The sequence below is a fragment of the Rattus rattus genome, chromosome 9, assembly GCF_011064425.1.
Source record: "Rattus rattus isolate New Zealand chromosome 9, Rrattus_CSIRO_v1, whole genome shotgun sequence".
In the NCBI taxonomy this organism is placed as follows: domain Eukaryota; kingdom Metazoa; phylum Chordata; class Mammalia; order Rodentia; family Muridae; genus Rattus; species Rattus rattus.
This window is the reverse complement of record NC_046162.1, coordinates 84,065,119-84,090,925: the sequence shown is the minus strand read 5'-3', so window position 1 is coordinate 84,090,925 and position 25,807 is coordinate 84,065,119. Positions and strand designations below refer to the sequence as shown.

Here is a 25,807-nt window from a genome sequence, read left to right as displayed (position 1 = left end):
TTACAAATACCTTGGCCATAGCCATATAGCTAGGCTCTTCTCTGACTAGATAATAACTTTATTATAACCTAGTCTATTATTCTAATCTACGTTCTGCCACATGGCTGGTTACCTGTGCTTGGGTACCGTGGGTCCATCTCGTCACATCTTCCTAGGTGAATCTCCTGTACCTGGCTCTATTCCAGAATTCTTCCTGCCTCTGGGATGTCCCACTTTCTATTCTACCCTTTCCTATAGTCCATAGTTTGTTTGTTTGTTTCTTGATTGATAGTGCATCCATACAATACACAGGATATTCTCTCTACACAGGATAGAAAGAAAATTAGTGAGGACATGGAAAGAGGGAGCAACCCCTTCCTCTGGTGTTAGAAGCATGTCACTTGTGGGGAAAAAAAGAATGCTAACAATGAACAATTGCTTAAGGCCTACGTCCCCTCCCAGCAGTTGTCTAGGAATCTCACAGGAAACCCCATTTAAAGGGAAAGGACCATGTCCTAAGACCCTTGTGCGGGGGTTGGGGATTTAGCTCGGGGGTAGAGCACTTGCCTAGCAAGCCAAGGCCCTGGGTTCGGTCCCCAGCCCCAAAAAAAAAAAAAAAAAAAAAAAAAAAAAACCCTTGTGCAACCCTAGTGACTTCTGATTTTTTATTGCTGGATTATAATTCCAACCAAGACACCTTGTGTCCAAAAAGTGAGGAAAGAGTGAAAAAAAATGTTTCTTGGCTGCTACCCTTTAAGATGTTACTTGGGAACCCCCAAAATGATCTGTGTCTAATGCTAAGACAGTTGTGACCCTCTCTTGAGGAACCCAGGCCCATACTTGGGACTGTCTTGATTTCTGAGACTCTTTCTTGAGCACATGCTTGGTTATATCTTAAGGGAAGAAGTTCAGTTTATCTGTTTTTCCAAGTATTTATTTTTTTTCTCCTAACCCCCAAGCTTAAAATCTATAGTTAATAAAATCCCAACTGCTTCCTGAAATTCTTTGTGTTGAAACCACAAATGCCAATTTTACTTGCATTGAGGTACCTAAAAGATTAAAGTAACTCCCGAGAGTGACAGGGTGTCTATTTCCTCACAACTGACAACCTGACAGACTTTATTGCCTTTAACTTCAGCTAGAAGCAGGAAGACTTCATCTTTGTTTAGAGAGCACAGTCAGTCTTCAGAGATTACTGGCTGGCTGGCTGGCTGGCTGGCTGGCTGGCTGGCTGGCTGGTTGGTTGGTGAAACTGGAGAAGAGCTGATAGACCAGTGCTGTCCCCATGTGGTTCCATTCTCCATCCTTCTTCGGAGCAGAGTTACTCTCTTGTAGCTCATCCCTGGCCCCAAACACACATGAGGCTCTTACAAAGTTGCATCAGTATGCCTGGCTTATAGCTTTCTTCAGTGATGGCAATGTCCTTTCTCACAGTTGGACAGAGTGGTCATTAGCCACTTTGAAATTGAGCACTTGGCTTATGCAGCCTAAGCTTAGAACTGAATATCTAGCCATACGTCTATGGCACGAATGGCTATGATATTGAACAGCATAGGTATAGAGAGATGGGCCAACTATGTAAGTGTGTCTAATACTATCCAGGCAAATAGCAGGTAGTTTTGCTTAGGAGAATATAAACTGTGAGAGGTAAAGCTAGCATTGGTGGAAGTTGGGTTAAATAATTCAGAGGAAGGTTTAAAGTTTTAAAAGTCACCAGGAATTGGTGCACAAAACTCAAGAATGAAACACAAAAAGAAAGAACTGTGGTGGCAATGACACGGCTTGTCTGGTTCTTCAGCACTTTGGATAGACCAGTATACTACCCATCCTGTAGTAGACACTACGTAGAGATGTTAACTTTCCCCAACTCTGGTATGTGGGTATTTGCTTATTTCACAACCTAGAAATTGTGAGTGCTCCTAATTCTACCTGGTGAGCAGCTACCAAACATTGGTTGTATTGGACTTCTCTTGGTCTTAGTTTCTCTGTTCCCCCAGCCTTCATTTTGGATGTTGAATGATTTATTCATTAAAATCTTCAGACAGTATGTACTTTGAAAAGACTATGAAAAAGGAGATTGGTTTCAGGATACATACCTGGAGTCCCAGCTCATGGGAAGGCTGGGTCAAAAGGATCATGACACGAGCAGCCCAGGCAACCTAGCAAGATGCAGGCTAAAAAGAGGCAGGAATCAGGCTCAGAGTCCTTGCCTAACATGCAGGAGGTTCTAGAGCAGTGGTACTCAACCTGTGGGTTGTGACCCCTTCACATAGTCATATATCAAATATTCTGTATATCAGATATTTACAGTTATGAGATAAAATGAGATAATTTTATAGTTGGGGTCTCTACAAAATGAGGAACTGTATTGAGTTTACAGCATTAGGAAGGTTGAAAACCACTACTCTAAAGTCTACCCCTAGAATACAGGGAGGGAGAGAGAGAGGAGTGAGGAGAGAAGGGGGTCGGTGAACTGCCTCCTCACCAGGTAAAGACAAGCCTGCAAACTTAAATTTAATCCCCGGGCCCACATGGTAGAAGAAAACACATTCACAGAGAAGTGTCCTGACCTCCACACCTTTTATCTGTGTTTGTGTACATGTGCTACACACATACACATACACCATAGCTTTCAAACATTCCCTTACCAGTTCCTTTCTATCTTGGTGTCCATTTTTATCCATCATAGACACCTGTTATTCCTAGACTGAGGTGGATCCTTCTTGGGAAATCTATAGAGTTGTATGTTTAGGGCATGAGTTCCCAGGCCTAAATACTTCACAGTTCTGGTAGACATGCTCTTCTTCATTCACCTTAATAGCTATCCCAAACCTTTGTTTCATTTGTCATTAAGAAAATAAGGGGCATACAGTTTTTAGTTTCTGCTTCAATCACTAAAGATATATTCTAGCTAAGTTGTGTGCATTTTCTTTATATACACATTTCTATATCTTTCTCTGATTTTCCTAGATTCTCTAATAGAAAAGTCAGGCTTTTGTCTACTCGTTTGCATTTGCTTCAGCCCTCTGACAGGTCTGCCTCTGACCAAGTCTAATCACACAACATCATTTGATGCTTCCTCTTTCTCAGGAGCTTGGTGCATTGTTACTGTCTTCCTAGGACTCCAGCACACGCCTGTGTGGCTGGTATCCTTGAGGAAATATTCATGCTTTAAATAATCCTACATCCAGATCAGAGTCTTTGTATTATAAAATGATCTCTTACATCATATGATCATATAAATAATCAAAGCCCATATACCGACACTTGCATGCTTGTATTTACTAATTCACTTGGGTTTAAATAGATAGCTGAACCGTAGAAAGTTTCTACTATAAACTTTGTCCTGGTTTTGAACTATATAGTTCATGTGCCTACCTGTTCTATAAATGAGTTTATGGTATTTATCTGTATAGTGACTAAGAACTGTAATTGATGGTTTGGTAGAATATTTGTCTAGCATGCATGAAATGCTGGGTTTAATTCCCAGCACCACATGCGCCTGGGAAGTAGAGGCAGGAAGATAAGCAGTTTGGTCAGCTTTGGCTTCCTAGGGAGTTCTGACCTATGTTAGGCCCACTTTCAAAAACTACCATGGCAACAAACAACCAAACTATATAGAACCAGTTGTGATGGGACGTGCCTGTAGCCCCTACCAGGGAGGCCCGGGGCTAACGCAAAAGAATTATAATATGAAGCCAGTCTGGTTTACATAGTGAAATCCTGTCTCATAAAGAAAAAAGCCCTGGACTGAAGCTAACATTGCTCAACTCAAAATATTCTTCAGACCAAGTGCTATAGGAATACAGTCTAGTGGAGTATTAATGCTCTGCCCGATACACCTGCCAAGAAGTTTTAGTTGCTTCAGTAGCCTGGTGCCAGGCTTGTGATCCCAGCTATGTGAGAAGGAGAGGTAGAAAGAGGTTCAAAGCTAGCCTGGGCAATGTAGTGAGATCTTGTTACATTTGATAGTATGAGTGCCATGTATGTGGATTACATTTTTTTGGCTTGTTCATTTTTGTTTTTCTGACAGGGTTTCTCAGTGTAGCTCTAGCTGTCCTGGAACTCATTCTGTAGACCAGGCTGGCTTCAAACTCAGATCCACTCAGCTGCTGGGATTAACAGTGTGGTGTATACTACTGCCAACACCCGGCTTTGAATTACTTTTTAAGAAATAATATGGGCTGGAAAGATAGCTCAGTGGTTAAGAGCACTGGCTACTCTTCCAGAGTCCTGAGTTCAATTCTCAGCAACCACATGGTGGCTCACAACCATGTGTAATAGGATCTGGTGTGTCTAAGACAGCTACAGTGTACTTACATACATAAAATAAATAAAAATCTTTTAAAAAGAAAGAAAGAATGGATGAATTTATACTGCTATACTATCCTCAAGTGAAAATCTTTGGTAATGTATAATCAATGTATAATATTTGGCATGTGTTAACATGTCTTTATTTTATGAATAATAAAAGGGAAATTTTTGATAAAATAAGAGTTTCCATCCATTCCACCTAGGTTGTACATTGCTTAGTTCCCAGGGTGTCGCTTAAGCAATGTAAAAATGGTGGCTTCATGATATAAATACTTGGACACTACACTAGAGGAAGAAACTGGTGACTTAAAGGAATCTAAACCAGGCTTGTTGCTCACTCCTGTAATCCCAGCATTGGAAGATTGAGGGAGGCCAGAGGACTGTTTAAGTTCAGGGCCTGTCTGGGTTGCAAGACATGGTGGAATGAAGAGTAGAACCCTGTAGAGGGAGGGAAGAAGAGAAATGCCTGTAGGATAGTTACACTTCTAGAAAACGCAATTGAATTTAAGAACCCTACTCCGGATACTTCACAGTTTAAGACTGAATAGTATAGTGGGGCTTTTAACTGAAGAGATTTTGCTGACTGTTCAGAATGAACAAAACTATTTCATATGGGTCTTTGAATCAACTAGTACTCGGGGATGAATGGAAGCAGGGTCCATGCGTGGGATCCAGAATGCCTTGCCTTTCCTCTGCATGACTTAGTTTGGTTCAAAAGTACTGCTTACTACGTGTGGGTGACTTATCTGAAGTGTAAGACTTCAGTTCTAGATAATACCGTTCTTCTTTTCTCCTAAGATGCTTTCCAAGTTGTTGACGATGGAGTATTTGGTTCATCCTGGTACACTCAGCTTGGCTGCTGGAGTTGCTTGTGGCATGTGCCTGGGCTGGGGCCTCCGGAGCCGCCTTGGAATCTTCCCCCAGAACTCAACAAGCGAGACAAACCGAGGCACAGAGACGGGAACCGAAGCAAGCATCTTGGGAGAGAGTGGGGAATACAAAATGATTCTTGTGGTTCGAACTGACTTAAAGATGGGGAAAGGAAAGGTTGCTGCCCAGTGTTCCCATGCTGCGGTCTCTGCCTACAAGCAGACTCAAAGGAGAAACCCTCAGGTGCTCAAAGAGTGGGAATACTGTGGCCAGCCCAAAGTGGTGGTCAAAGCTCCAGATGAAGATTCCCTCATTCAATTACTCACCCATGCAAAAGCCTTGGGATTGACTGTAAGTTTAATCCAAGATGCCGGACGTACTCAGATTGAACCAGGCTCTCGAACTGTCCTGGGAATTGGGCCAGGACCAGTAGAACTAATTGATGAAGTTACTGGCCACCTAAAACTTTACTAGATAAGCTTTTGCTTGATGGTGATTCTGTCCAAAGACTATGGAGCCTCTCAGTAACAATAAATGCGTAATTCTTATCCCCACTTTAAAATCTGTTCCCATGTTTCTCTGTCATATACTGGACCATTAATATCTTGAGCTTAAAATACTATTGAAGGCTGAAGAGATGGCTCAGTGGTTAAAAGCACTGACTGCTCTTCCAGAGGTCCTGAGTTCAAATCCCAGCAACCACATGATGGCTTAAAATCATCTATAATGGGATCTGATGCCCTCTTCTGGTGTGTCTGACACCAGCTACTGTGTACTCATATAATAAATAAATAAATCTTTATAAAAAAATTTTAGAAAAAAATACTATTGAAGTGGTAGAGAAATGCCTCAGTGATTAAGAACACTTGTTCTTCTTGCAAAGGATGGTGCAGGTTCAGTTTCCAGTATCCGGATGTCAGTTTACAACCATCCAGATCCAGTTCCAGGAAATCCAAAACCCTCTCAAACTCAATCACCAAGCATACACAGCATCCATAAACATGCAGGCAAGCCCTCATAAATGCAAAGAATACAAAGTAAGTCTCAAGACTAACTATGCATTCTCTAGATGCTCCTGCAGAGTGATCGGGTCTAAAACAGACTGGAAGCGAGACAGGGTTCATGATACTGCTGGGCGAAAGGAAGCTACACTTCCCATGTACAGTTATTGCAATTTTTTCTGCTGCTTTTAGAATGACCGATAACCTCTTTTGATTATTAACAGACCATTGCCTGGACCCACTGTGCAATTCTGATTGCAACTTTAACTAGCTGTTTTTTAGGTGGCCTCATACCAGGCTAATCTTGAACTTGTGGTATTTCTCCTGCCTTGACGGGATTGAAAGAATGAGCCATCATACCCAGCTACTCTCGAAATTCATTTCTACTGAATAGTTGAAATTTTAGGATCTTGTGGCATTTTGATGCTTATTTCTCCTGATCCACTTGGGCCAAGATACTTCACAGTGATTCTAATTCATAAACTATGAAAATTCCTGTACTTAAACAGTGAAACCAATGAGTTTGTGAAGTGAACTTTGAGAATTTAGGGGAACTAAGGGACTGAAGTTGTGTCCAATCAGTTTCTCCTGGGAATTTTATTATTTAAGGGCACTTTTTCTCACTGTATCCCTGAGCCTGGAACTCACTATGGAGCAGGCTGATCTAAACTCAGAGGCGCTCTTACCTCTGCCTCCCAGTGCTGGGATTAAAAACACGCACTGGCATGCCTGCCTACATAAAGCTTTCTTGACAGTCTTGTTAGAATTCATTTTTCTTGATAGTTCTAGAAGGTTGACAGTGATTTGTAAGTTCATTATATCCTTTATAACTATAATGATGTTAAGGAGAATAAGACCATAAGTGGGAACTAGGTAGAATGATGAAGACAGCTGTAGGCAGTCACCAAGTTAAAGTGCTTGGTGCATTTTTATCATACAGAAGCATGAATGGTACAGGAGCAATCACAACACTGAGTGATGCCACAGTAGCAACAGTTTCTAGACAGAATGTTTATACAGGAGTCAAGTGATGCAACCACAAGTAACTGAGGTGAACTCAACCTTAATACGTGGTTAGGACTCAGGTAATTTATGAGGCTTGCTGCAGACAAATGCTCCCACACTAAAAGACTAGATTCCCAGCAGGATGCCGGGGGTGGCTGATTCAAGGACCTGTAATAAGCTCGGGCTTACCTAGAAGGACACAATAAAAATTGCTAATTCTGGTGACAAGTCACGGTATTTTTCTGGTTCACCTATTCTTGTTATATACTTTGTAGGACTTACCGAGTAGCTCTCAAAGCATACTCGCTACATAACTGTTTTCATTAGCTTGAATGAAAGGCATTTTCTCTGGTGTGTTCCTACTGATGATCTACATGAACAAGCGACCATCATAGCCTTCACAGCCCCACATTCACAGTCAAGTTTCACTTGTCCTGATGAAGCAATTAAAGAGCAATATTTTTCTTTCCTAGCATATGTAGGGGAGGGGCTTTGGGAACTGAAAGCTGGGCAGTAGAAAGTTTTTTTCAGGGAAGTCCTCATTGGTAGGTGGCCCACACTCCTGTAGATGGCCCAACATGCTTTCATACAATGTCAGCATTGATTGAACTCAGTGCACTGTTATGAAAAAGTGATTAACCTGAGAGGGAGATGAGGGTTGGGGTGCTAGGGTCAGTACATTGTATACTTGTATGAAATTCTCAGCAAATAAAAAAATGACTAAAAACATTTTTTACCCATGACTATTTGTGTTCACATGTCTTTGTCTAAATGGCTGGTGTCTGGTTTGTGAGCTCAGTTCATTTCATAGAACATTTTTACCTTATAAGAACTGAAACAGGAGTCTGGAGTTAAAATTTTACAGAAAATCCACACTTGGTTTCTGAATCATGACTACCTGTTTCAGAGGATCCATCACTTTTAAGGCCTCCACAGGCATCAACATTCATGTTAGCATACCTACCTACATAAGTATGTTAACACATGGATTATTAAAAATAAAGCTTAAACAAATTAAATTAGGGCTATTGAGTTGGCTCAATGTAAAGGCTGACGATCTGAGTTTGATCTCTGGAGCCCACCTAATCACAGAATACACATTCAAAAGCCAGCTACCCTGAAAAAGGCAAGGTGTGGCTCACTCCACTGACTTCTGTAAGTTCCAGGTCAACACTGAGATTCTTGTTTCCAGAACAAGACAAAGGGACTATAACTGCTCCAACCCTGAGTGCTTGGTAGACATTTCCTCAAATACTAATGTAACCAGCCACTTTAAGGAAAATAACTGGAAGACGTTTGGAGAACTTGGGCTGCATCGCTTGCTGTGTGCAAGGTACTAGAATCGGATCATAAAACAAAGAAACCCAACAAACTTTGCGGTGCTGGAGATCCAGCTTCATGCCTCACATGCTGGGCAAGGGCTCTTGTTCCAGAAAGCGACACGTTTTATGTATCAGTATGCAAAGCTTTCCTTGTTTTTATCACTGTCACTGACAGAAATGACCGACACAACACCTCCTCAGCAGTTTGGCAGTGAGGCTCAGAGTGAGATCACAGCTGCACAGAGAAAGGCCAAGCGGTACTTGTTACACCAAGATGGCCATGTTGAAATGGTTGTTAACACGGATTTGTTCATGTAGGGGCTATTTTATATATCACTAAATCATACAGCTTTGCCACATGAATTTCCTTCTCCCATTTCCCCTTGGATCAAGCAACATTTATACTAGTTAGTACAGTAGTTTTCAGTTTCCTAGTCTAGAACCTACCACAGTGATAAACTCAAGAGTAATAATTACCAACTCCCTTACCATTCACTTTGGTGGATTATGATGACCACAGCCCAATCCTTGACTAGGCATTTTGTGATTTAAAGATAACCTGGCAGATGGTGCATACTTATAATTCCCTCATGCAGGAGGCTGAGGGGGGAATAAAAGAATCTCAAGTCCAAGGAAGGCCAGCCTGGAATGACTACACAGAAATTCTGAATAAAAAAACCAACAGACTGGAAAGAATGGAGCAATGGTCTACTATATCCACAGGCACAAATATGATATGCAGACACATAAACATCCATACACATAATAAACTAATCTGCATAGTAATTCTGAAAGTATTTGATATATAGAGAAGAAACAATTCAGCAGCCTGCTGACTCGTTCAATATGGATGGTTTAAGTGGCAACTTGGCATCACAGGACAACAGTACATGATGAATTTTTGTTGGGAAAAATCCTCAAGGAAACAATAAGAAAGAGTAGGACTGGAGAAATAGCTCAGTGTTTAAGAGCACTGACTGCTCTTCTAAAGGACTAGGTTCAATTCCTAGTACCCACGGGGTAACTGAACTCCTATCCTAGAGGATTCTGAGCCCCTCCTCTGGCTTCTGAGGGCACCGCGTGCACGTAGTCCACAGACATATACACAGGCAAAACACCCATACCCATAAAATACAATATTTCAATTTGCTTCTATTAAGGAAGGGAAAGGAGCATCATTCACAAGTACAGGAAGTCAAGAATGAACTGATTATCTCTTGATTTCTTCTGATGAGAGTAGGTAGAGATCTGGAACACAGGGCAGCTTTGGCCTGAGAGCCCACGTTTTCACTATGACAAATGAAAACTGACTTTAATAGTGATCCTAATTTGCAAAGGGTGTGTATATGAAGCCTATGCTAATCTGCCTGAGTTGTAGATATAAGCTAGGCAGCTCACTCTGTAACTATAGAGGATTCAGTCGTGCTGAAGGAAAGTCAATATTCTCGGCCATGGCAAAAACTTAAATTTGGAGCCTTTCAAGTTGAAAAGAAATACCATGCTAACTACTTTAAAAAAAAAATACACCTTTATTTCAAGTCAATATAACACCTATAATTTATTTAGTTAGGGGAAATGCTTAAAACCCGAGTGCTACTAGGTTAAAATGTTGGAAATGTGAGGAGCCCATTATTCAGTGACGGCTGCATAATCTTTCATAACTACAGGAATGTAAATGACATAATGCATGTCTTCTTCATAATTTCCCTCTATGCCTCTCTGTAATGCTCCAGCAGTATCCAGTATGAAACTATGAAAACCACCATTCTTCTGGTTTGAGATGTATTTAATTAAAACTGCAATTCTACATGTTATTTCCACAGTCCAGTAATTTATTTTAAATTGGAGTAATTTCAAATTCCACAAACAAAACTGAAGAACAGCAATATCTTGTTTGAATTCTCTCTTCTGTACACTCAGTGATCTAAAACACCACAATATCCAACATACACACACCTCAGGGAAGGGTTAGTAAATACACACGTGTGCAGTCATGGTGCTCTTTGTTCCTGAATGGAATGGTCCCACAGAAAAAGCACAGGATACAGCACAACATGAGGGCACCTGTTACACATGAAGTGAGCAACACACTAGCATTTTCTATATGCATAATGGGGAAACCTGCATAGGTTACAGGGCCTGTGATACTCGTTTAAAAAAAAAAAAATCAGGCAAGTTGTCTGTATGCATTTTCAAATAATTTGGAGAGCGCTGTGATCCAATGTAAGATATGCTGATTAGTGTTGTCTTTGTTGGCTCTGACAGTCTTGCATGGTCACATAGCAGTATTTTCACGTTAGCTTTTCTTTGAATAAAAGAGAATTAAATGCATTTAGACAATACATAGTGAAAGCTGTTTACATACACTAAATTTAAGAGATTCAATATTAGAGTTTCTTTGTTTCTTTAAACACTACAGAGTGCAAATCAGGTTCTTCACAATAGATTGAATAGTAAGCAGTTCTTCAAAGAATGAGGGGGAGAAAAAGCCCACGTGAGTACTATTCCCCTTTGAAAAGAAGGTCTAATGATGCGGAATGTGAAAATAAAGTTTTAACATAGGTGATCCGAGTCTATAGTTAGAACAAAAAAGTAGTCCTTCATGAAGTAAAGGTTACAAGAACACGTTGCCTGTTTCCCGTTTATAAACTGAGAAGTGGGTGGACGATGCTTCAGTATGAAAATAGGAGACTACGGGATCAGCTTCCGTCTCACATGCTGTACCCAAAGCCAGGCTGTGGCTGCCCATATGGTGGTGCAGTATAACCATAACCAAAAGGTGCCTGGGGAGGGACTGCCACACTGGGTCCGGCTGTTAGCATCAGCTGGGGCTGACCTAAAGTGACAAAGAGGAGGAGAATCTGTTAGCACCAGAGTTAGCACTATCCTCTTTCCCACTCCAGCAGCACACTCACAATTCACTAAGTTGTGTGTGGGCACTTTTGACTGTCTCAATTTGGAGTACAGTCTTGCCCTGAGAAGGTTCCTGTCTTAAAAAAGCCAATGGAGCAGGGCTGAGGGCCACAACATCCTATATTTAAAGCAGTAACACATGCACATTTGACATTATCAGGCCATACATCTGCCAACAAGCCTATCACATAATACACATTACATTTAGTGACTAAAATTTTAGCACAGGAAAACTTTACAAGTTGTTAAAGTTAATTTAAATATCTGATTCTAAACATCTGAATCAAAATGAAACCTTATACGGTTCTAGCAAAGAAATCCAGCGCTAATTTAGAGACAGCAATAAAAAAAACCACATTCAAATATGCACTAAGATAGGCAATGCATTAGGTATGAAAACACAAGAACGTATATACCTTCTATCAAATACTTGCTGATGAAGCTGAAATAGGTGCTGACCACATAAAGAAAACATGACACGTAAAGAACTTTTAGAGAGAGAAACACAATACCTCCTTATTCCTACACATCATCTCCCACTAGAATGGAAGCCACTGCACGCCCAGCACAACTGGTTCCCTGCGTCCCCTTCTTGTAGCACAACCAAAATTTTATTTAGTAAGCAAGTATGGAAACCGCTTTACCAAAGAATCACCTCTGGACTATTGAAAAATCTAACTCTATTTCAACTCCCTACTTAAAACTCCATGAAAGCCCAGCAGGCCATGAATACCTGGTAAAAAAAACAGCTATCTTTTCCCTGTTTCACATATGTCAAAGCTCATGTACTTTAGGTCTCCCTTATCAAAACTACCCTGTCCCCTAAGTCCCCCCAGTTTATCTGCAGAAATAAAGACTCATGTACTATCATTTTTCTTTGTTGCCTGAGACAAAATGGTCCTAATTTTATACTTCCTTCCAAAGAAAACCGGGTTATAAAACTTTTAATCATACTCCTCAAATCCAATGCTCATTAAGTGTGAGATGCAAAGGGTTAAGTAACCCACACTGGCTAGTATAGGAAGTCAAACTGCTTTAAATGATTACTTTAGGGTTTGGAAGCTCTCTCTCTCTGGAAAGTTCTCGAATGGAAACTTAACCCCCACTCTCTGTCCTAGTTACATTTAGAGTTAGGATGCACTCTCTATGCAAGGCACACTGAAGACAGCCTTGCTACATTGATTCTTCCAAAACTGAATTCTTTCTTAGCTACTTAGGAATGAATAGATCAGTCATCAATCAGGCAACAAGAAAGCCTAGGCCACCTTTAATAACTATTTTTGAGAGACTCTATGCATGGAAGATCATCAGAGTGGATACCATAAGAATGAGTTTTAAATGGTGCTCAAGAGAGAATGTGAACAGCTGGGAGAATTATTCCTTAACTCAGCAAATGTTTTGCCCTCTCAAAGCTTGCTACATGGCAGAAGGTCTAATGCAGCCCTTTGAACATAAGAGGCAGATTACCATAAACAATGGGCTGTGTCTCTGTAGCTTGTTCTTCTTCTTTTCTCAGTGACTCCGAAGCATCTAATTTATCCACCTAAAGAAAAACAAGTCACGTTAGAACCTCAAAAGCATTACAAACTTAGGTTTATGGCAGAGAGTGGAAAAGCCTTAGTATGTTAAATTCTGTCAAAATAAAACAGACTGCAGGAACCTTCTCAGCCCTCAGATTCAATGTCAGTATTCAGACTTCAGTCACGGTGTTTCTCAGCACTGCCATTATAAACCCTCAGGAAGGGGGGTTTATAAATGCCATAACAGCTCACGCCAGGCTAAGGCTGTTCATGCTAGGATGCAGCCTGAGCAAGGACAAAGTGGAAAGGAACCACTTTTCAAATGAAGGAATGCACTATCAGAGGTAACAAGGAGTTCAGGAACCATCCAGACCTCCTTCCCCAGGAGAATAGGTTTACAAAAAAGTGAAATGAGTTAACGGCTGCAGTAAGCCTGCTCTGCTCACTGTGCACAGCCCCTGCTGGGCCTCACATTTTACAGCCTGAGACTCAAGTCTCAAGCAGCCCCACATCCACCCTTACTGTAGAACATCATTTTCCTTAGCTGCCTGAGACAAAATGCAAAAACTTAATGGTAAATGGCTCTAAGAAGTAACTAGGACTGCCCGAGTTGGCTCCAACTTTGAGAGAAAAGCTTTTACTTTTAATGAAGCTGAAGAAATAAATGGCTGTTATATACTAGCTAATCAAAGTGGGCAACATCAGATAATATCGGTCTAAGTGTGTGAGTCAAAGACAGGAGTAGTATTACCCAGATCCTTTTAAGAGCTAAGTGAGGGTTGGGGATTTAGCTCAGTGGTAGAGCGCTTGCCTAGCAAGCCCAAGGCCCTGGGTTCGATCCTCAGCTCTGGAAAAAAAGAAAAAAAGAGCTAAGGGGGGAAGAGGACAAACCACTTCATCAGTCCTTGAGTTTCCTTCTAGAAAATGAGGCTGAGAGAAGCTGCTGTTTCCAGGGTCAATTACTGGCTATCATGATTCATCCTGTATCTTCTATAGCGTGCACTCTCACTGACTCTGTACTTTATTTGTATTTCAAACTATATTTAGAAGTTGGTTCTGTTTATAACTAATCTTCAGATCTCAAGGGTTCTATGTGCTGTTTTCAAGGCCAAGTGTGCTAAGAATGTGAGTACAATGGGAGGAGGAGCAGGACATGGGCAGACATATTGGTCCATGAAAAAGGGTTAAAAACTACATTTTTCTAAAATGTTAAAGCAGTACCCAGGTTCTACTGGAAACTTAAAATAGTGCCTTTGAGTGTACACACAGGCAGAGGGTTAGGACAGTATTACATGTACTTTGGGGCGCAAGGGACAACAAGCATGTGCGTATGGAAGTCAGGGGACGATTTGTAGAAGTTAAGTTTTCCCATCCTGCCGTGTGGATGCCAAGGAGAGAATCAAGTGTCAAGCTTAGCAGCAAGCACATATCCCAGCTAAGCAGCCCCAGACAATGTGATCATTCTCACTACTCCATGTGAAGACAACCTAGGTCTAATCCAGTCTTGTCAAAGAGTTTTGAGAAGTAAGCTTCAGTAGTCTGTCTACCCTAGAAAAATGGGTTTGCTCTGTTCAGTTTGGGAGTTTGGGGGTTTTGGGGTGGGTGTGGGGAACAACAGAGGGCCACTGTGTATCCCTAGGCAGTGGTTTGCTTTTACATACTGTTTTTTAATTTTACAGCCTACATGATATGTGACAAATTATCTTAGTATCAAATTAAAGACTACTAGGGAGTCTTGTGAAATACCCACTATTTGGCATCCAAGTTTACAACAAACGTTATCCATCTCTGGAACTGAAAGCACAGCTCTGCCATCGAGGTCTCCTGGTTTGCTGACCTAGCTAGTGTGTGAGAATGACCTACAGAGGGGTTATACAGGGAACACATGGATGTCTATGTATAAGTAACTCCAAAGAGATAGAAGAAAAATGAAACAAACAAGCAAAACCCAGCACTTTATAATAAAACCCCAGACTTTGAAGGAAAATAAATCTTAAGTATACAGACACATACAAAAGTTAATGTCTGATTAAATGTTCAACACAGGTCTGATACAGAAACACATGGGAGACTAGAAGAGCCAGCATTATCTAACTGCCCAGTCACTGACATAGGCAGGGAGGAAGGAAGAAGAGCACAAATCCCAGAGGAGAAACACCAACATAAGCAAAAATGCTGATGTTTTTATATTATGGGATAGCCTCTGGCACAGGAACATCCAGTTTTTTGGTTTAAGCCCAATTTAGATTACACAAAGAAGAAAAATGGGAGGAGATTTTATGAACACAAGCTTTTGTTAAGAGCTGTAACAAAAGTTTCTGATCCTTGGGTTTAAAAAGAAAAATTTAACATGAGCATGTCACTGAAATCAGTTCCATCTGTAATATTGAAAATCCACTAAAATGCAAAAGGCTTTTCCACAAAGACTGCAATATGCTGCAGAGGAAAAGTTAACATGCAGTCAGTTATTTTGGTGTATGTGTGCATGAAAAAAAGGCAAAAGTACTGAAGCAAGAAGTGAGATCTGAAGATGACTGGTGCCATACAGGCTCTCAAGAAACACACACAGCCCACAGCAATGCTCTATGTTTCAGAGTAGTATGATGTAATTGCAATGACTTGTACATGCTTGATTTAAAACAACGCAAACACTGCAGTTCAGTTCCCCATTTTTCACACACACGCTTTCTAGCTGCCTTGCTTACTAGCTGCTGAAGGGTCTCACACACAATGCATTTACTCAGGTTTGCCCTAAGTTCCAGTGGTGACTCCAGTCTGAACAACATAAGCCCAAGGCATTGGCCCCACTCAAATTCATTTAAAATTTAACACTCCTTTATAGCCCCATCGCTTTCTAGCCATAATCTTACGTCAGGAATACGTTTTAACGTTCATTTTATTTATAGTGGGAAAGAGATAAGCCAATGGAGAAAGCAGCAACCAAATGGTGCTAATTTGGCATTCTTGGATAATGAGCCAAAGAACCAACTTGACAGCAAATTTTGGTAGTTTTGAAGGTGTGCTGATTACAGATAAGGGTTAATGTTGCCTTGTTATACACACAGATAAACCATGTTGCTTAGCAACAGTTGCAGCAAGCTTGGCTCTCTCAGGACTGAAAAGATCTTGGCTCTTCTTAAAAATGGACTAGCACCATGAGAACTGGACACCTGGAGAAACATGAGGAAAGTCTCTTCGGAAGCAGCTAGTATCTCTTGTATCTACTTTCAGCAAAAAAAAATTAGTAAGAATCAAGAGATCAGAAACTGGATCACAGTCCTTCAATACCACAAAAAACCCAGAAAACAAACAAACAAAAAAACAGCCCCACAGAACTCCAAAGGCCTCTTAGGGCATGTACATACAGATATAAATTCAACAACTGTCAGGCAAGCTCACAAAATAAAAAAAGATGTTTTGATTTATTTCAAATATTAAGAAAGTCCTAGTATGGTCCAGATACCCTGACAGGGAAAAGAAATTTCCTGATAGTTTGGAATTAATGTTGAAACTCACCATGCTCAGTTTTAATAATATATTAAAGAGAGACTGTGAACCAACTACTGATTAGCCTCCTGCCCTTCCTAAAGCCTATTAGCCGATTAGTAGCAAACATCTACTAATGTCCTACAGCTCTATTATAGTTATGTTTCAAGGGACTTGCAGAGGCTTAGTGAAAATTTATTGGGGGAAGGGGGAAGCAGCAGCAGCAGTGTAGAAAAGGAAGGAAAAAAAATCATGCAAATCCTTAGACTTAGTCCTCCAGACTTAAAGATGCAAAAGAATCAACTTTCACCTTTTCCTTTATTGCATCAACCTGCAAAGGAATTCAGAAGGTGCAGCTTAGAAAAAAATCAAATTCCATATTGAGCATAAAAAGGTAGAATCAGCAACAAAGGTTCAGGGGAGAAACATGTAACCACTAAAAAAGGGAGGAGCAAGTGGAAGTCTAGGGCGTACAGGAAGCAAGACTTAGAATCCTGTGTAACTTCAAAGCTCACTGCACAAGAATTTATGCTAAGTCAGTGTGAAAGGAAGCAGCTTAATGGCTAGTAAAATGGACAGCATTTAGGTTAACAGCAGCCAGGTCTCAAAGGTGGCATTATGCGTAAGAAAAGAAGCTTCCCTCACCTGTGGCTAAGCTGTGGCAACTGCTCTAATCACACTGAACTTACATATAAAACATTACTGCTTTAAAAACCGTAAGAGCAACACAAGGTATCTAGTGATGTGGTCTTCAAAGGAAGACATCTCTATGGGGGCGGGTGTTAGTAGTGTTCCCACCCTGTACTCAGGCATGCTCAAGAAATCAAGAGAGACTTCAAGTTTGATTTACTCTGGCAAAATGGATCTTTTAAAGTCATTTACATTTTCTATGCATAAAGCTAGTTAACTCCAGGAAAGCAAGAACTATTCTCACATCAAAAAGAGATGCAAAGATGAATAGTAAACTTTGTAATGTCGCTGAATCCTTAGTTTATTTAATGTACATTTAGGAAACATGGTTAATTTCAAACTTCCTACAGTATTTTAAATTATGTATTTGATTATCAAAAATCTGTGATGACTAGGGAGCTGAGAATACAATGCACGAGAAACAGGCAAAGACATGAAGTCAGGAGCCAAACCAATCTGGAATACATGGAAATCTGAGTTGTAGCAATTAATTTCAAAATGCTATCTTAAAATGTTTCAAATATTAAAAGAGTACTATTTACTTTAAGAATACAGAGAGTAAACACTGACAAAGCTTAAGTTCCCTTCCTAATCATGTCGCCTGTCAGCTATTAAGAAAAAAAATCCATAATAGGAACATTTTATGGTCAAGTAAATAATTTATACTAGAGAAAAAATTGAAAAGCAATATGCATGTAGAATGTTATATATCCTCAAGATTCTTAGCTCTGAATACACTTCTGAGCGTCATTACCTTGGTCAAATACTCCTTCATGACCTGGATGAAATAGGGCATGGCAAAATCCATGATATTATGTCTCCATGCAGTTTCCAGGACAACATCTGGCCTTAAAAGATCATAGCAGGTGAAGAGACAAGCTCCAAAGCATTCTCTCTTCTCTTCCTGCAGAAACCACTGCAGGAGTTCTTCAGCCAATTCTGTGTCTTTCGATTCAGAGGCATACTGCATTGCATCCTATTCGAAGGAAACAATGAAAGACAATGGTTAACCCCACATGCTGACTTAAACCATCATTGAAAGTTAAAATCATCATCGTCGTCGTCGTCGTCATCAATCCACTGACTTAAAAACAACCTTCACAAAAGCGAGTTACACTGCCAATTCCCACTGCTCCAACAGCACACCCCATGTTACCGACCTTGTAAAGGCTGTCTTTCTTGCACAGCTCCACACTCTGTTTCCAGCGATTGTTTCCTTTGAAGAGATAAGCAGCAATTCTTCTGAATTCAATGAGTTCATGTTTTTCCAAACGTTGAGCGAGTGAGATGTTGTCAAAGTTGTCATAAGCATCTATTGATGTTCGCAGAGCCTTGAGAGACAAAGGCATTCAGAAGTCAACTATTGGCTCTCATTTAACACTTACGCTCCACAACTCATTCTGATGGAAGCAGTTAGACGGCAGCACGAATGTAACAGCGTAGAGGACACGAGCACCAAACTACAGAAGCTGTAACCTCTATTCAGGTATCAATCTTCTTGGAGCTACTTCTAAACTGATAAATAAGATGTTCAAATGGACAGTACAACTTTCCGAAGGTGCAGTTTTCTTTGAGATATAAATATCCAGTACTGATACTAACTTAAATGACTATGAAACTGGAGAATAGGTAATGTAGACAAGCACTTATGCTGTTAGCAAACTATTCATACTGTTCAGCCTTATAGACTATAGACTTTGAGCCTAAAGGAAAATCATGCTAAGCCAGGTGTGCTGACACAGAGCTATACTTCAAACACTTAGGCTGAGCAGACACCTGCCTGGGAGGCAAGCCTGCCAGTAAATCCCAGTCAGGCCAAGAAGTGAAGGAAAAATGCAATTAGATTAACCTAGACAGTTTCTATTTATGTGTTATCTTTCACAAAAGCAAACTTACATGACAAATAGTAAGACATTAGGTAAGAAAAGTGACAAATTGTTAAGTCCACTTTATAGCAATTAAGTTTATAGACTGAAAGATCAGTGTCTCTGGGATGTGGAATTAGGATGTAAGAGAGCAAGGACCCACATGTTAAACTGTTTTATCAAAGCATATATAAAATGTGTCTAACCCAAAGAGTAGAACTTATTATAAAACCGAACACTTACCCATCACGAAAACCTTGCTGAATTTAGGGCGTAAGCATCGATGTGCCTGCTACTTAGAAATGTAAGGCTAACTGGGGTTGTTACCACAGAGCCCGTCAGTCAACCCTGTCAGAGTGTGATGCTGAGTGTTTACAGAACCCAAGGCTTTACCTGGTAATCCTCCTCTGTGATAAAGAGGTTGTTCAGGGATTCGTTCACGGACTTGTTGTTGTGGTTCTGAACTGAGCGTAAATATGGTTTCACCAGTGGTAGCTGTTTAACCTTTAAAATAAAGTTTGTTAGAAAGATATCCACAGCTGAGAACTGTTATCCAATCTGTCAAAATCCTCACTGTAGAGTTCAGGGCAAGAAGTTACCTTGCTGAAATAATTGACTGCACGAGTATGATCCAACCGTGGAGACAGCACCATGAGCAAGTCATTTAACAACAAGGGCTTGAATTCTAAGTAGAACTGGATTGCTTTGTAGTACAGTTCCACGTTAGCCACCTTGGTGATGATGTCTTTGAACTGCCCTTCCTTCCATGCGTCGGTGGGGTGATTCATCATAGTGATGATGGCATTATCATACTCTTCATACTTGTCATACAGAAACACCAGCTCTGCCCAAAGATGGGCTTGCTCTGCGGCTCTCAGCACCTGAGGACAAAACCAGTTGCTTTAGATGTAAATCTGACTCTTGCTATCAGCCTAACAAGGAAAATGTATTTTAAATTATTAGAGTCGCCTCAAAGTGGTGAAGACTGGTTACCTTAGGAATATTCACTCTTGACCAAAACAACTCTAGGTGTTCCCTCATTTTCTGTGGCTTGAATTTAGAATACAAAATTGCTAGCTCTGTGAACATTCCCATGTGAGCTCGCTCTAGTCCCAAGGCTGCCTCCAACATGGTGATGAGTTCTTCAAAATATCCACGATCCTATACGAAGAAAAAATGCAATTAGAGAGAATATGCGTACAAAGGTTTCAATTCATGTAAAGGTCTGGTGTCATTACCTGATAGTAGTTGATAAGCTCCTCTAATTCATCTGCATGCACAACAATATGGAGTCCACACATCTGAGCAAGGCGAAACTCTTTCCCATCTACACAGGCAAAGCAGACCTAGAAAAAACATTTTCCACTATGAGAACTCAAATATAAATAAATGCAATTATTTCAACTCAACAGTAGAAAAAAGTTTTCAAACAAAACGTTAACTCCTGATTGGAACCTGGGTTTAGATTACCTCTTTCCATGTTCGAGTACTATTAGCTTTTCTAGCACCATCAACTGCTGCCTGATACTCGCCAAGGTGAACCAGGGTAGACGCCAAACGTCCAAAGTTAGAAACATTATTGTACAACAACTTAGCAGCATCATACATTTTCTCATCATAACAACGGTCACCAACCTAGGGGGAAAAAGCAATCCACGATCAGTAAAATACAGGTCTCAGCTCAATCCTTTTTCAAAATTTGTATCTTACACCAAAGGAACAGATATGCATATGCTGTAATCCAGCACCCAGAAGTTGAGGCAGTTTACCAAGTTTAAGGACACATCCTTCATGCCACTGAGGAATTCCATCTCAAAAATTACAAATAAAATGAATGAACATATACACACTCCTAAGAACAGTTTAATTTCATAGTCCTAACACGTTGATTCTGCCAGGGTGGTAAGCTGCTCATTGAATTTTCATGTGTTAAAATGTGGAGGTAGGGAGATAACTCAGTTGGAAAGTACTTGCCGTGTAAACAATAGGATGTGAGTTAATATCCATGACCCACATAAAAAGTCAGGTGTAGTGTGTGCTTGGAATCCCAGCAGAGTGGTAAGTCAGTCCTTTGTGCTTGCTGGCCAGCTAGCTCAAACTACTTAGACCCATGCCAACAAGAGACCCTGTTGTTTTTTTCTAAGTGGATGGTTTCTAAGGAATAAAAATAAAGCCTGCCCTTGGCCTTCATATGCACTTTTATGCGAGCATCCCACTAAACACAAACACACACACACACACACACACGCACGCACGCACGCACGCACGCACGCACGCACGCACGCACGCACGCGCGCGCACACACACACGAGGGGGGAGGGAATTTAAACAGGAAACTCACTTGCTGAATATGAGCATTATTTGGCCCATTGATGAACTCTTCTAATTCTGCAAGACGGTTTGTTTTAGCCAGTGCAAATATCAATTCTGTCTCCACGTAGGACTCTCGGGCCTTCTTGCGTGCCATCTGCAAATACTTCACCAATTCTTCCCAGTTTCCTAAATAAAGAGAAAAATAAGCCCATAAACTAGCACTCTTATTTTATATTTCCAACCAAATATGTTAGATGTCCTAATAGTTCCCCCTGCTAATTTGTTTTTTGAGAGTGTCATGCTATGTATATAGCCTAGGCAGTCCATGAATTTAAGGCCTCCTGCCTCAGTGGCAGGAGTACATCACCACACCAGCATAACTCTTTTTTCAAAGAAATATTATGTAGAATGACAAATGTAAAACTGGATATATCTAAAGTCTAAAAATTCCACTACATGTCTGTATTATTACTGCCCTAAAATTGCTTGATACTTCTCCCCACTTTAAAGTTATATACTAGAGCTCTATCAGGATTTTATCAGACCTCAAAACAAAATTAATTTTCTCCATGGATTTTCTTTTCTTTTTTTTTTTTTTTAAAGATTTATTCATTTATTACATATAAGTACACTGTAGCTGTCTTCAGATACACCAGAAGAGGGCATTGGATCTCTTTATAGATGGTTGTGAGCCACCATGTGGTTGCTGGGAATTGAACTCATGACCTCTGGAAGAGCAGTCGGTGCTCTTTTTTTTTTTTTTTTTTTCCCGGAGCTGGGGACCAACCCAGGGCCTTGCGCTTTGCTAGGCAAGAGCTCTACCACTGAGCTAAATCCCCAACCCCTACAGTCGGTGCTCTTAACCGCTGAGCCATCTCTCCAGCCCCCTGGATTTTCTAAATTCATATAATTCAGTCAGTCTGAGATGCTGAGCTGAACGTTTTCACAAGTAACCAGGGAGTGCTAACCTCTATACTAGCAAAAGTATAGAATGTACTGAATGCTTGACTTAGTAATTTTTCGGAGGTCTTAAAGACATAAAGACAAGAAGCCTTACCACTAGTATTGGCAGCCTGAACAACTTCCATGTAAGACGAAGGATCATCTGCTTTGATGTAAGAATCAATGGCTTCCTTCACCATCCCTTTCTGCAACTGAGCTTTTGCAAGTTGACTCCAAACAGCAGGCTCATTGCAGCGTTCAGCAAACTCATATGCACGATCCAGGTTTCCAATATGTTCAATTAACACCTGGGCAACATTTTTGAATTGGTGTTACAGTAAAATGGATCTTACCCAACAGAATTACATTTAAACAGATAGCATTTTATGATTATTCTGTGAAAGCAATCTGTGCACACCCTCACAAGACAATATATTCTTAACATCAAGACATTATAGTCAGTATCTCAATTTATGTAATTTCATGATTTACCTGCACTGCTGAAGTATTGACATCAAACTTCCGGAAAATAGCAAATGCTTCTTCGAAGAGCTCATTGCTGATGGCAATGTTGGCAATATCTGGCGCATCATAATTGTCCAGGCGGTTAATATACTCCATAACTCGGGTTCGGTCAGCCTTAATCGCAGTGAGGATGAGGAGGTTTTGCAGATTCCTTGAGAAACAAACATTCAACCACAGTGTTTAAAAAGGTCATCAATGATGAGGGAACACTGTTGCTTGTGTCAAGGTCAAGGTAAGGAGAGACAGTACTAGGAGATAACAGTCCAGAAAGCTGCCTATTCACTTTGCTTTCTGTTCCTTCCCCAAACTGACAGGCCACAATGAAAGACGGAGAAAGTCAGTGCAATCCCTGCCAGCCTACCTGTGTTCACTGAATACAGAGTTATCAAGGACAATTTTCTCCAGCAGCTCAATGAGTTCGTTAGGAAGATCTGCTGTCATAAAAGCCTTGACAGTTACGGACACTTCTTCTGGGTCCTGAGTCTCAGACAAAGCTGTCTGTACGACCTACAAAGGACATACATGGAATGGTTAAAACAATAAAAAATCAAGGTATTTTTAAAAAGACATTGGCTGGTAACAATAAGTTAGTTAACATCTCATTAGAAAATCTCAAATAGAAGGAAAAATGCCCTTTCTACTCGAAGACCTTTGTACACAATATACATGGACGCACGTTGTTTATAATTATGTTCCCATCAGCAGTTATGTCACTGTCACTTTCCCTGATAGAACACTAGCCATGATAACTTATCACTATTGCTGTAATGGGTCCTCTTCACATCCCTGGACACAGATTAGGAAATGAACAACCCTTGTTTGTCTACTTTCATATGCCAGATGCCCTGAGTGCAGGAAGCTTTATCTACGCAGGAATGCGCCTTGGAAATGCTTTCTAGACAGTGTGTGTCACTCTTTTTGTCTGTCAGAAGAATTTAAGAATCATTATTATAACAAGCAATAATTAGCGCTTTAAATTCAAGATTTCAATTTCATATAGGTATAAAAATCTCCACTGCAGTGCTGTGTTACTTAGTTGGAATTCTTACTACTGGTTTGGGTACAGTGTGTGCATGAATGTGAACAGGTGCTGTGTCTTGCCAGTCACCAGCATGCTCCAGAGATCTTCCTGTCTGTCTACCCAGCCCTGCTTGTAGGCGATGCTAGTAACCAGAAACTGGGTCACACTTACCAATAATATTCATGATACTTGGAATTTAGAAAAGAATTGGAGATATAATCTTGCTACACTCACAGGACGATATTAATGAACTCAAACTCATACTCTTTCTTCCTCTCTCAAACTCCTAAGTACTAGGGACTTTAAGCTGTCAGACCCAAACATTACTTGGATTTTTGGTTTTTGAATTATCAATCCTTTTGTGTGTTGACTTACTGCTTTCAATGTCTTGATTTCAGTCATGTATCAGCTAATGATTTGGAGTCAATCCTAATTTATTCCCTTTCTTTAATGGTGATGAACTTAATATAAATTTATGGTTTTAGATTTCACTTTCCTTATAATATTTTACACACTTACACACACACACACATACACACACACAAACAATTTTACATTTATATAGTACAATTTTAATGTTTTTTTTTACTTTTTGTACCTTCTGTTATAGTTAAATATGACCCATTTGAATATATTTGGATATGTAATGAGAGGAAAGTATTCCAGGTCAGAAAGAAGTGAAACATTTTTGTCACATTTACCTGGTCAATTAATGGTCTTCTGTATGGATTGCTTTCCAGTAGCACACTACCCCACAACTCTGGATCCTTTCGACGGACCAGGTAGCGAGAAAGACTTTTGAAGAGGGAATTCTCATTGCAAACCTAATTAAAACAGCCAGGGTTAATTTCAGCGCAATTACAGAAAACGAGTCTGACAGTTATTTGCAATCATGTCAACTCTTTAAAAAAAAAAAAAATCTAGGGAATATCACAGTCAAATATTCCCATTAAAATTCAACAATGAAAAGAAAAAAGAAATTTTAGGAGCTTTTTAAAAGACTCCCAGTATAGCATCTGGTTTTTTTGTTTGAGCTTCAAATTTCTTTATCCTCCTCTACTTCTCACATGCTAGAACTACAGACACACACTAGCATATTTAGCTTATTTTTGATGTTCAAGCACTAGTATTGTATTAACTTTAAATCATAGCTTTGTATTACACTCTAATACAGGTCTGGTTGACTTCAAAACTTTCTTCCAGTGTTTCATTAGATACTGAACACTTTTCCATACACCTGCATATATAAATATGTATTATCTTTGAAAGCACATACAAACACAGATAAGTTTCTAAGATCTGACCACAGAACAATGCTAGAAGCCATCTTCAGGGTAGAACTCAGTTACTAACGGCATCTTTCATTAAAAAGGGTGGGGGCTGCCTGGAAAAATGGGTAACTCTAATCTGGGAAAGTTGCACAATGAGCCTTGAAGTTCATCAACAACCAGGGAACAATCTGAATGCTAACAGAAATTACAGTAATGGACTGTAATTCAGAGTACAACAGGAGTCTATGAATCCGAGAATACTGACGAATAAATACGACAGAACTTTTTTTCAGTGCTGTGATTATAATCAGGGCCTCATTCATGCAGGCCCAGTAACTCTAACCTGTAACTGGTAAACAGGAGAAAGGGCTACAGTAGTCATCAACCTAGTAACAATGTCTTAGGTTACAAAGGCTAAGTAAGCAGGGACAAGGAGAAAGGACCTCTGGGTGAGTGTGCTCATTTCTTTACCAAAGTACTCCCGAATGGGAAGTGGACAATTCAGTGGAGACTGGTAACATAAAGAAAGAAAATGGCAGCATAGAGCAAACATTATTTAAGCAGTATTCCAAGTAGAGATGTATGATCTAAAAATCTAATTATAGAGAACCATTATTGAAATACTTGATTTTAGCTGCAAAGCAAAGAAATGATTCAGGGAAACTCAGAAATGTTTTTCTGCGGCCAGGCATTCAGCACTGCAGGAGAAAGAAACAGAGGCCATACATTTATATGAAATGTACAGGGGTCAGCAATATGGCTTACTAGGT

General features: G+C 40.2%; 2 protein-coding genes across 3 annotated transcripts in view; one reads left to right on the top strand and one right to left on the bottom strand.

The window, feature by feature from the left end:
* Nucleotides 1–3,992: 3,992 nt before the first annotated feature.
* On the top strand, nucleotides 3,993–7,912 carry Ptrh2 (peptidyl-tRNA hydrolase 2). The gene has a single exon (XM_032914262.1). The coding sequence runs from the start codon at nucleotides 5,092–5,094 to the stop codon at nucleotides 5,635–5,637; it is 546 nt and encodes a 181-aa protein (XP_032770153.1). The 5' UTR covers nucleotides 3,993–5,091; the 3' UTR covers nucleotides 5,638–7,912.
* Nucleotides 7,913–10,259: 2,347 nt separating this feature from the next.
* The window catches only part of Cltc (clathrin heavy chain), a 56,833-nt gene continuing 41,285 nt past the window's right edge, over nucleotides 10,260–25,807 (bottom strand). The window contains exons 18-32 of one of the 2 annotated variants that reach the window (XM_032913230.1): nucleotides 24,468–24,590; nucleotides 23,107–23,252; nucleotides 22,713–22,896; nucleotides 22,336–22,528; nucleotides 21,307–21,464; nucleotides 20,436–20,600; nucleotides 20,204–20,311; nucleotides 19,959–20,126; nucleotides 19,565–19,846; nucleotides 19,359–19,469; nucleotides 18,261–18,431; nucleotides 17,855–18,076; nucleotides 16,721–16,741; nucleotides 12,872–12,947; nucleotides 10,260–11,327 (exon numbers count right to left, since the gene is read on the bottom strand). In XM_032913230.1, the coding sequence (XP_032769121.1) occupies nucleotides 11,203–11,327; nucleotides 12,872–12,947; nucleotides 16,721–16,741; nucleotides 17,855–18,076; nucleotides 18,261–18,431; nucleotides 19,359–19,469; nucleotides 19,565–19,846; nucleotides 19,959–20,126; nucleotides 20,204–20,311; nucleotides 20,436–20,600; nucleotides 21,307–21,464; nucleotides 22,336–22,528; nucleotides 22,713–22,896; nucleotides 23,107–23,252; nucleotides 24,468–24,590 (2,253 nt within the window). In that variant the 3' untranslated portion in view covers nucleotides 10,260–11,202. The remainder of the gene's footprint in view (nucleotides 11,328–12,871; nucleotides 12,948–16,720; nucleotides 16,742–17,854; nucleotides 18,077–18,260; nucleotides 18,432–19,358; nucleotides 19,470–19,564; nucleotides 19,847–19,958; nucleotides 20,127–20,203; nucleotides 20,312–20,435; nucleotides 20,601–21,306; nucleotides 21,465–22,335; nucleotides 22,529–22,712; nucleotides 22,897–23,106; nucleotides 23,253–24,467; nucleotides 24,591–25,807) is intronic. The other variant, XM_032913231.1, reaches the window with a different exon arrangement.

Bases quoted from the DNA above. Each gene is read 5' to 3' on its own strand.
- Ptrh2 (XM_032914262.1), top strand. From the start codon at position 5,092: ATGCTTTCCAAGTTGTTGACGATGGAGTATTTGGTTCATCCTGGTACA.